At 37.1% G+C, this 12274-nt stretch overlaps 1 protein-coding gene and 1 pseudogene across 1 annotated transcript; both read right to left on the reverse strand.

Annotated features, from left to right (window-relative positions):
- On the reverse strand, positions 4060-5162 carry LOC104760792 (succinate dehydrogenase subunit 7A, mitochondrial-like). Its single transcript, XM_010483754.2, has 3 exons — positions 4972-5162; positions 4799-4867; positions 4060-4491 (listed from the first exon to the last, which is right to left on the reverse strand). Exons 1-3 carry the CDS (start codon positions 5026-5028, stop codon positions 4366-4368), a joined length of 252 nt encoding a protein of 83 aa, XP_010482056.1. The 5' UTR covers positions 5029-5162; the 3' UTR covers positions 4060-4365.
- Positions 5516-12274, reverse strand: part of LOC104760793 — a 7621-nt pseudogene continuing 862 nt past the window's right edge.

Raw genomic sequence — 12274 nt, forward strand, 5'->3', positions numbered from 1 at the left:
CACTCGGTAAAAAAGTCCTCATAGATGCAAAGGTGTCCCGCAGGGCAGTCTCACAGACGCTCATTGATGCTCGGCAAAGCGAGCACAACATAGCGCGGCGAGACCAGGACGCCTCACAGTCCTGATATGGGGGCGGTGAAGCACAACATAGCGCAGCAGCACGGCGGGTGAGACCAGTACGCCTCACGGTCTCGATCTGGAGGCGGTGAAGCTTGGCAAAGCACGGCGGCTTGGCGGGCGAGACTAGGACGCCTCACTGTCCCAATATGGGCGGTGAAGCACGGCGGAATGGCGAGTATGACGGATGGGAGAGGCTCACGGTGGGAGGATGGTTGGCGGTACGCATCGGCGAAGAGCCTGGGCGTGTCCGACGAAGAGGCCACCGCGCCGGCGTGCTCGGCGAAATCATGGCCATGGCCATACAAACCAAACATCGAAAAAAGGAAAGAGATAAGGAAGGAAGAGAAAGAGAGATTTACCTTTTGGAGAAGATGGTAGAAGGTTAGAAGTAAAAATAGGTCAAGGGGACATATATATATTGGGGACCAGCGCGTTGACCGAGGTAAAAAGGAAAATCCTAGTTTTGAAACTATCTCTATTTCATTCGCCCCGAGAAACGTGCAGAACACGCAAAACTCCCGTTTTAAACCCGACAAACCTACGAAAACATGTGTAATGCACTATTCAACCAGGAACCTTCCGGAATCTCCCAGATGTTTCGAAAAACGTGCGCAACACACTATTCATCCAGGAACCTTCCGGAAGATCTTCCACCTCTTAAAAATCTTTTGTTCACTCTGCAAAACGGACCTAGTGACATGGAGTTGCATCCGATGAGCTCAAGCAAGCCATCACTCATTAGACTGGGGGACCATTGTTGGATATGGGCTTCGCCCCCAACATTTCAGGAAGCCCAAACAGAAGATTCTTAAGGAGTAAAGGGCCTGAAGTCATGGATCTTGCCCATCTGGCCGCAAGAGCAAAATCGTCATTTCGTAGAGCAGACAAAAGGGACCTAAGTCAATGGTCCACTATAAATACCAGGTGTCATTGTCAGAGCTATGGATCCGAAATCTTGGCAATCAGAGAGAAAAAAAACATTTATTCTCGTACTAATTGCGCTTAGAGCTTTGATTGCATTTTCTGTAAACCCTTCTCTTGAATTCTATGTTAATAAAAGGACCAATTGTTCCCCAATAATATCCGTATTATTTATATTGTCGATTTCATACATCAACAACCTATAGTTTAAGGATGGAGTTTGAACCGGAAAAAGCAAATAGAGGAGCGGATCTCATCGCTCAAAGCGTCACTCGAGATTTAAGGATGCAGTCATATATTGCAGTCTCCTTTCCTCAGTGGCTTCGTTCAGTTTTTGAAGAAGAGACTTCCTTTTACTCTCTTAGCTAAATTGGTTTTTTGGTTAAAGGGATCGAACTAATTTTTTGTTGGTCTGTACAGCTTACTGGCTGGGTTTCTTACTCTTTGGAGATTTCGATCCTATCCCTGTAATTTTTTGTGGGAGCAAAACTGTGTAAAGGCAGGTCTATGCGTAGGCATATCTTTTATAATACAACAAATCAGTTGACAAAAAAAAAAAAAAAATTAACCTATAGTTATTAAACCTATAGTTAAGCGCCGCCATAATGTTGCACTTATTGAAGTTATAGCCTATAGCTGCTATGTCCGAGAAGGAAGCTATGGTATTACCTTTTTCAGTCCCATCCCATTAGACTGCTTTAAAAACCCAAGTCGTCACCATATCTCGGTAAAACATCAACAATGAGTAATTTGATTGTATTAAATTCTTCTTTTTGTTTGGTAAATTGTCCTTACATGCTAAGACAGCCATATTTTTTTGTTTAATTTTTTCTTCCAAAATTAGCACACACACGATTAAAAGTTACAAAAGTAGCATTTATTTAATATATTTATTATTATTTCTGTGCTTTTTCTTTTTCACCTCCGTTTGCGTTCTCACCAACTTTGGAGAGAAACTCACCGTACCTCACCACTTCGCAAGTTCCATCATCGACCAGACTCGGAAGTATCTCCTTATTCGTCGTAAACGCCTCCTTAATCTTCACTGACGGAACGATTTGCATATTCGAATCATCATCGTCTTCCACCAATTTCTCATCGACGGCGATTACAATAACAACGGAGGAAGAAGATCGAAACTTTGACAGGTCAATTTAGAGAATTGATGAACGAGAAGCGTAGTACAGAGACGAAGTTGAACACGACCGCAAATACAGTCACACATGGAATAAAAATTGGATCTGCTTCTTAGTTTGCTTTCAGCTCCGGTGACCAAGATCGACACAATTATGTACCAGTTGAGAGAAATTGGTGGTCCCAATCATCTCTCATTACCAAGATCAACACCCTCAGGTACAAATTTCTAACTCGGAATCTCATTTGTAGAGAAATAGAAACTGGTCTGCGTGATAGAAATTACAAATGCTTCAACAACACTGGTTGGGCTTGTGTAAGTGATGGAAGCCAAATCTTTTTTGAATTTAGTACATTATGATTGTGATTTTGATCTCCTTATTACTGCTGATGATTATAAATTTAAGTGTTGATTTGAACTAAATGATGAATTTTAAGCTAGGTGAGCTTTTTAAATTTTGACAGATATGGTGCCTTGCTCGAGAGCTTCATTGGTAGACAAGATTTAGTAGAAAACATTAAGGATTGTATCATTGATTCCGGAGAAGCAGATCCTCTAGATATATACCAAGGTTTGTTCTTTTATATGATACTTACTTTCTTTAAACCAAGACACTTAGGATGTGATTTGCATGATTTCTCTAATCTTTTCATTTCATTATCTGCCTAAGATGCAAAACTCAAAAGATTTGTACTTAGGGGCAGGCATATCATCAATGTTTTTTCTATTAAAATGTCTATCATCTTGTTGAATCTCTTGGTTTCATTATTTAGCTCTAGTTGAATTTATAAATAATCATTCTAGTTACATTCATTTCTCTTCCTAGCTTAGTATTGAATTAGTGTCATGTACTAACTTAAGAATTCTCCATGTTGTAGGACCAAAAGGGGTTTACTGCAATTTTTTATAGTCTTCAGAACTGGAGTGTAAGTTTAAATGTTTTCATGAATCTATTTGGATTTATGCTAGTGATATAACATAGCAACATTGTTTGTAAGTTCCCTCATGTGGTTTATTTTGGGAATGGTTCATTCCATTTTTTAGAGGTCTGACAAGGACATGAGTGAAAGAATAGATGTAAATGAGCTGAGGTGTCCAACTTTGACAAAAGTGTAGGAAAGAACAAGGCCATCGAATATGAAAACTTCATGGAGAAATGATGGACATGAAGCATAATACATAGCAAGTGCGTCCACTTTCAAGGAGCTGCATTGTATGTACCTATATTTGATTTTCTCATATGCTTGTCGGTATGTCTTGATATGCTTGTCATTTGTTGTGTGAGTGCAGGTAAATTAATACACTCGACAAGAAGAAAATTGAACGTTTTGATATTTTACAGTGGTGAACCCACACCTGAAGAAAACATTCAAATAGATGTTGGTTTCAGACAATTAGGAAGACCTTCATAAAAGTCAAGGTCATTATGGAATGCCTTCCTAAATTCAAGAATGCCTTCCTAAAAGCTATTGAATCCTTCCTAAATTTTTTAAAAATGTGTTTTTAAATTTCTTTATATGTGTTTTGTGCCTTATTGTATCACATTCATGTATTACTCCATTAATGATGTATAATAATTTGATTTGGTGCACATATTGGTGTTATACAACAAAGGTAGAAAATAATAATATCTAGCATGATGTTTTATTTTATTTGTATGAAGGTTTTACTAAAATGCGAGATAACATTCCTAAATATTTTATTGTGCATAAAAATAGGTTTCGTAGTGTAATATAACTGGGTTATCAACAAATGTTTAAACGTTTTGTAGTAATGATAGATGTTGTTGGTTTTCCAAGTTACAAGAACAGGAGAAGGTAATCTACAAGCTATCAAGGAACCATCTATAAATAATGATTTTATGAATTCATAAAACGAAGAAAAGTCCAACATAAAAACTCAGCATTACTAAAAAAAAAATGTAAAACATAGAAAGAAAACTCCATTAGTAAAGGGAAATGGTATCATTTTGTGTTACCCTAGTGTTTACCAATATCCAGAATTTTTATGAAAGTCATCCTAAAATCTAAACTTGTTATGAAGGTCATTATGAAGTTCTAAGAATCCTTCCTGAATTTCGTGTAATCCTTCATGAATTTCACCATTATCACGACCAAGTGACATCATACATTTTCTTGCTGCAACAGTTGCTGATCCTCCTAATGAACCTCCCTGTAAGAGTTAATCTCTTAATGAAAATAGCATTCCATACCGGCAATAACGACAACAGTGAGCACATCTCCAACCCTCTTCAATCTGTGCAATCCTTTCTTATGCGACTTGAATCTCCTCAAAGACGCATCCTCAGCGAAGAGCTGCAACAAATACAGCCATGNAAAAAAAAAAAAAAAAAAAAAAAACAGGAATCTCACTGAAACAATCAAGAAAACAAATGTTACAGGAGCCCTATCCCTCTTTGCCTCACTAATTTAGGTTTCAGGCTAGGCACACCGAGACTTTTACAGAAAAATGACACTACCTTCTTCAATTACCAATTTGACATACAAAGATCCTTCCAAAACCAAACTTCAAAATGAATCACTTCCCAATTCTTAGCAATCTGATTAGAATCGATTTCATGATCTCTACCTTAGAACATAGACAAATGTAAAAGATACTTACAGCTTTCTCGCGAGCACCTAGCTCCACATGGAACCCACGACGGGATTGAACCAAAGCACCATCCGTTTTCTGCAAAAAAAGATCAAAGAGGAGTATAACGATCCCGTCGTAAATCAAAAGAATTGAACACCATATCTGTTAATCAGATTCGATTCAATTCTTAAAAACAAAACCTGGGAAGAAGATCGGAGATGAGATGAAATCAAAGTGTTGTTGAGTAGAAACGCCATTTCCGATGAGGAGCAAAGATTTCAGCAGTACGAAGACGATTGGGGGTACCAAAATTAACAAAGACGGATGAAGAAGCTTGTAGTAATAATAAAAGACTTAAATTTGTAATTTTGCGTTTTTTTTTTTACTTTCATCCCTGTATGAAATCTGGGTACGGGATGAATCACGTGGGTGAAGGCAGAGAAGAAACGCATAAACTTTAATTTTATTGATAATTTAATTTTTTTTTTTCCAACATCAATGATATATAAATGTGTGGTAGTTTTGGAACATTTAAAAACATGTGCTAATTGTGGAAGAAAAATTTAAAATTGTGCTATTTTTGTCAATTGCCCTATCTTTTATGTAGTTTTATAAAACTACTAGGATAATTGTTTAACTTTTATGTGAAAACAAATCCTTGGCTAAAATAATAAAATCTGATGAAAAATTATAAAATACAACTGGTATTGCAAATAGCAATACATTTTGAAAAGAATGTTAAAATTCAGTGATAACCTATAATTTTATTCGGATTCCCAAATCAGTTAAAATTCACTAACCAATAAACTCTACTGAAAACTAAAGTGTAAGTGTCCACTGTATCACAAATTTTTTGGTATCGCATATAAGGAAGCTAAATCTAAAAGAATCAAGTAAAAGTGATTGCTTAAAATACAGCACTGCTTCGAAGAACATAACTTGGGCTTCCTGAATCTCTGAATTCAACTTCAGAATGGGATATTCGTGGATGTGATTGACGCCCTGATTTTGACAATGGTCAGTATTATTTCATATGATATGATAGTAACGAAAAGCCGCAATTACGAGTCATAAAAATACACTATTGATGAATTTCATGTTACTAACCAAGCCTGCCTGCATCTAATTGCTTCTTCCCGAACTCTCCTTTTTGGATCATCGAGTGACTTTGCTATTGCTTGTAAAACCTTTTTAAGTTCAAAATTTCAGAATCATGAGATGCATTTCGTACTCTCTACATACTAAAACCTGCGTATTCGATCTTTTAACTAACCTGTATTCTGAAAGGATAAATTCTTCTATGCGGTAATCCCAACAGCGCAATAAGACACTGAATCGCTGTCTCCCTAACAACCTGCATTCAATTTAACATGGAAATATTATATCAAAAGATCCACGAATCAATCTCATTGGAAAAAAAAAGATGCAACTGCAGAGAAAATGATTTGTCACCATTCGATTTGGATATGATGTAAGCTTGACTAGGCATTCGATGATTATATGTGCATTATCTTCGGCAGATTGTTGTCCTGCAAACAGATCAAATGGTTAATGGGCAATAAAAGAAATTCTGTTTCTTAGAGAAAAAAAAAATGAATATGAAATTCCTTTTGAGGGTGCACAAAAAAATAAAAAATAAAAAAATTCCTTTTGAGATTTAGTATTTACTGAATCACTCAACCATCCCATAAAATCATTACCATTTTAAGGGTTGGCGCAAACGATTTAATATCCTATAAGAACTATGTCATCTTCGACAGATGAAGCAAGATTTGATACAATGCAATAAGCTTTCGCCACTTTTCTTACCTTTAGTATCAGTAAGCGTTCCAGATAAAACCAGTAATAAACTGAAGAGCGTTTCTTTCTCCACAGAGTCTATGCTTAAAACAGACAAGCCTTCGAGTATCATCGGTTGTAGCTACACAGACCAAGGACTGATAAGAAACCGTTTCTAAAAGGTACAAAATACAAAGTCTATATGGAGGCTTACCTTTTTGGTATTGTCCAATATGACCGTTACTGGAACATTGGATATAACATGCGCGAGAGCTACATGCAACATTTTTCTGAAACAATGACGAAACCAGTAAGATGAAAATCGATTAAAATTCACAATAAACTGGAACTTGCTCATTTATGATGAGTATTTGAAACTTGATGCAACAAAGAAGCCTAAACTAGTATGACTTTATTATGTGCTAGCTACACCTAGCCAAAATTAACCTAGCAATCTTCAAGAGGTCTTCTTATTGTTCCAGAAAGGAACACTAATAAGGTTCTTTTAGGTGCAGTTGCATTTTTTCTAAGGAAATGACATAGAAAGTCTATGGTGAAGGCAGAGTACAACACAAGAGCATTAAAGATGCTACTGACCGAACTTTTTCTATGGACGAGTAGTAGAACCAATCAAATATAACTTTATATAACAGAGTAACCGTATATATATATAGTCAAAGCTTGTATACCTCGATACTGGAGTCTGGAAATTCATAATCAAAGACTCCAAAATGGGCACTATTTTAGAGAAAAATCGCTGCTTATAGAGTGGCCGTATGACTGCATGAAATTTTCTGTTCAGACACACTTCAGAATCAGACATTAATATCGAGAATGCGTCTGCTGCATGTTTCATGGCAGAAGGATGTAGAGCATGCCCGGAACAATTGGTGGATTTTAAGCACTCCACCAGTACCAAAGCTATTTCATTGACTCTTTCATCACCCCGCATGAGTAAACCTTTCCCAATCCACGCTAGTCCTGTGATAGCATGGGTTTGATGCTCCAGAGAACCACAGAAACCTAAACATATCTTTGATAAGGTTGTCTCATTTCCACATATAATTTTACCAGATCCATTGGAAGAAATCTTTTCCTCCAATGCAAAATCTGCTTGAAATATTATATCACATGCTTCTTCCAAGGAACAACCGCTTGTGATATTTGTTCCACGGGTACCTCCGCCCAATTTGTTAACCATTGACCCCAAAGCTTGAGCTGCTGGGATATAACCCTTATGAAGTGAGACCAAAAACAGATGTATAAGTGATTTCGCATCTGGAATGGATGCTGCGGGAGATGCGGCTATGATAACTGATGCGAATAGGGAAAGTATCAATTCATCCCTAGTGGACAGGTCACGTTGAAGATCCTCTAATGCAACAAAGGTCAAAGGAATAGACTCCATAGCTGCAAGCGTGTTTGACAAGACCACTCTATAAGCTTTTTGGATTATAGTGTTCTGTGAATCTACTAAAGCAATTCCTACAATTTGGCCCATTGTTATGATCGCTGCATCAACAAACTCCTTCTGTACAAGGGCAATTAAATTTATACCATAAGTTCATAACATTAACAATAGATAAATCAAACCTACTTTGAAGAGAAACAAAGGGTATAAAAAAGTTTGACCGAGCACTTACCCCACCATTAAAATCACAACTGAAAACTCCACAGGATTCAATTTGATTCCACATACTGATAGCGAAATGCACCAAGAGATTCTCAAGACCATCAATCTCGGCCACACTATTTGAGATCAAAACAATACCACGAGTCAAAAGGACTGATACGAACTGACAGAAGGTACAGAGAGAAACAATTTCCAATCAGATGAAACACAGTGAAGCCCTGTATGCACCACAAATATTTTAAGTCTTCATCCTCTGAACGATAAAATTTGTAAATGAATAAAATACAGAAAGAGGCTAAGATCACATATTTGTAAAGTACTAACATTTATCATCTCTTCTCCTCTCACAAAATAATCATAGTTATCATCTCTATTTTGTGAAGGACTAGTAGAAAAGACACTCGTGCTATTGCATTGCTTGTTGGTTTCCATGTGTTTTTATTATAAACACTCACTGTTAAGTGAATGGGATATCTACTTTGTATGAGTTAGAAGGGGTTGACGAAGGAAAATAACACATTGAACCTTAACAGCGAGCCTAAATATTCTACCGAAGTATGTTAGAGATTAACATGGAAACCAACAAGCAAGGCACATACCCAAGTATCATCCAGAATTTTTGGTTGTTTACAAACAACTTAAAGTCTAAATACACACGATGGCAAAGCTAGATTATCTCTGAGATATAAGAAAATCAAGAAAAGTTTGGATACCGTGGAAGCAACTTGTTGGTTAAACACCCCAGGAGAAGAGAGCAATTGTTAATTGACTTGAAGTTCCCATTGACCTGAAAAGTGTTATCGAAATAGTAGTTAGATACAAGGAAGCTCTCGATCCCTTGCTTGATGGAGATAGAAACACTTATCTCGAATATAAATGAAAACTTTATGATCTGGAGTCATGGAAGCAACACATACATAGAAATCAGCCAAACTGGAACAAAAAGCTTTTTCCAATCCTAGAACCATTTTCTCCACATACTTTGGCCCAGTGGAGCAAACTTCTGAAGTTGCTTCTAACATCATTGGATATGGAAGACCACAATGACCAGAACATGCCAATGAGACCAAATTGTCGACAACTATACTCATGTAGCTCATAGCCTTGTCAGTCTCATGATACCGATCAATAAATGAGCCGATGCAGACCAATGCTTTCAACGCCAGTTCCCACATCATTGTTTTACCACTCTTGGATGTGATGATTGATGTTAAGGTCACCAAAATCTTCTCGAATTCAGATCTCGATACAGGAGAAGAGCCACCACGAAACATACCCATAGTCAGCAAACCCCTTACTGTATTGATTCAGAAAAAAAAAAAAATTAGAATTCAGTATTACATTCAAGTAGCACGAGTTCAGTATTACGTTAAAGTAGAGGCAAGAAAAAGAGGGAAGAAAACATTAAGATGGAATATATCTATTAAATAACGACAAGCATTCACCTCCAAGATATACATCCGCAACAGAATCATCACTAGAGCTGTATACTGCAGAAGCAAACACCTGGATCAATGGAACTAAGAATCTTTTCACCATAGAGCACCATGATTCCTGTACACATTCAGATGTTGGAGAACATTCCTCGAAACCCAGGGTAAGATCTTTTGATGCTGCAAGAAGTTCGACGCAAAGATGAAGACCTCCATGATAGAGTCTGGTAGAGACCGTAGAGTTTCCGTTTTGAACAACATCGCCATTAGAAGTTTTCTCTACAATTCCTAGAGTGTTCATAAGGCGGAAGAAACAGGTTTGAAAGATTATATTGCATGACTGAACCGAAGCTTTGGCAGAAACAGACAGTATCTGACTGATAACAAGAACCTCCAGTTTGCTTGTGTCAGGCATTCCCCTAAACTGAGAGTATCTAGAGATGGTATCAAAGACCGTGTTTATACGTATATCCTCAACGACGAAACCTAAAAAGGAGATATCTTGCTTAACAAGCCTCTGAAGAAGGCTAACAGCTTCATTGTGAATCTCATTCATTTCAAACCCTGGACTAGTGATGGATTCTAGAGAGAAGGACAAGTGTGTCCCAGTGGAAGAATAAAATGTATCTTTCAAAGCGGACCAAAGACCTCCATAATGCTTCTTCATTCTGTCTACTCCATACTTCATAGCGCAATCTTTCAGACATTTCAAAGAATCAACCTAGACAGATTTGAGTGGAACAAAAATAACTACACTTGTCAAACATCCAGAGTGGCATATAATCTAGAACAGAAAACTACATGTTAAACACACCTTTGCGATTGGTAGAGAAGAAGAAAGCTTTTCAAGAAGCAATGGAATAGCATAAGGTTCAAAAAAAGGTGTCGAAGAGATCGCCAACTGCAAAATTGAACGACGTACATCAGTGAATTCATAATTTCTCCATTTAAACCTAATACCTTTTCACCCATTCTTGAAACTGGAAGCCATACTTAATTAGATGTAGAAAAAATATATATATTCTTATCTACAAACCAGCATAGTAAGGAAACAGAGAGAGATTTTCAAGATCAAGATTTACAGAAAGGCATCTATATCCTCAAAGCAGAGAAGCATAACAAAATCAGATATACAGCTTACAGCTTCCAGGGATGGACATGAGATGCAAGATAGTTATTCTGTCAAATCTTCACACCATTTTTTAAGGATCTAACTTTTTTTTTTTGAAGAACACTTAACCAGAATAATCAAACTTGATACTTAACCTTGAGAACCTAAACCATTGAGCCACAATAAGACAGTAAAAACTTTATGAAAATCATGAATACTGACAAGATACTCACCGATAGTCCCCTTGCGAGGTCCTCTCTTCTAATATTAGCTTCATCCTCTTTTGTCTTAAAAAAAAACAAAGAGAGCGCACGAAACAATTAAGTGAAAGAAAGAGAAACCCATCTATATATCAAATTAAAAAAAGGATAGGCTTTAAACTCACATGCGTAAAATGAAGTGGGAAGTAGCAACCAAAAACCTCAAAAAGATCAGATGCATCAGAAGCAAGTGGACCAGAAGGACTGGGGAACAATTGAGCCAAAAGCTCAATTAGATGAAAAGCTACTATTAAGCATTGAGGGTCTTTTTCTCCATCGATGGCTTCACATGTAGCATAGACAAGTAGATTACCCTAGGGAACGGTTGTTTAGTCATAGGATTAGAACAAAGTGAGGAAAGGCCGCGAGTAGATCTAAACAAGAAACTAGACAAAAACACAAAAGTAAGATGAAATTGCGTGTATTTTGTCTGTATAGACTAGCCAAACTAGGAAAACCTGAACGTGCGCTTTTGACAAGCTGACCATATATTACATATTTGCAAGTTTAGATTATTATTTGTCTTTCTTACTAGGCAGACATAAAGAGATTTAACGAGCCAAGAGCTATATATCACATATCTGCATATTGATATTATTAATCTTTCCACCAAACTGACGCAAATAGATTTGCAAGAAACCACTTATACAATAGATCGAAATTTCAAATCTGAACTACATATCGGCAAGTAGAGAGTATTATCAACTAACATACATACCATAGTCGACATAGCTTCAGAGTATTGTTGTAGAAGGCACTCCAGAAGTTCAAAACCGAGCTGCAAAGTCAATTTAGCAGAAAGTAGTGTATTAATTCAAGAAAAAACACCACCCAGTGTAGAACAAAGTAACTCAGATAACAGAATACCGCTAGTAACCGCTTCATACCTTACGGTCAAGCGATGCTAAAGCCTGCAGTTGCACATTCTGTACCATTGACTTCGCCATAGCTTGTGCATCAATGTCAGTGACCACACCAGCTACATCTTTCCTCTTCATTAAGGCCAAGCAACCAACAAGTGCCCCACGCAACGCTCTCCAATCTGCCTGATACAAGCAAATTGTTTCACTTCTATGTTAAAAAAAAACCAACAGTTCGATAAAAACCAAACTATAAAGTATCAAAATCACCAGCTTCTCTGTAAAGAATCCAGCGAGTATGAACAATTGCATTGGCTAACGGCTTCGCTTTCAGAGTATCGAGAACCTCCGCAAGCAGGAGAATACCTAATGTACCAATTCCGTTCAGATTGAGAGACATTATTAAAAAAAAAAAAAAAAAAAAAAA

This window comes from Camelina sativa, chromosome 18 (genome assembly GCF_000633955.1).
Source record: "Camelina sativa cultivar DH55 chromosome 18, Cs, whole genome shotgun sequence".
Taxonomy (NCBI): domain Eukaryota; kingdom Viridiplantae; phylum Streptophyta; class Magnoliopsida; order Brassicales; family Brassicaceae; genus Camelina; species Camelina sativa.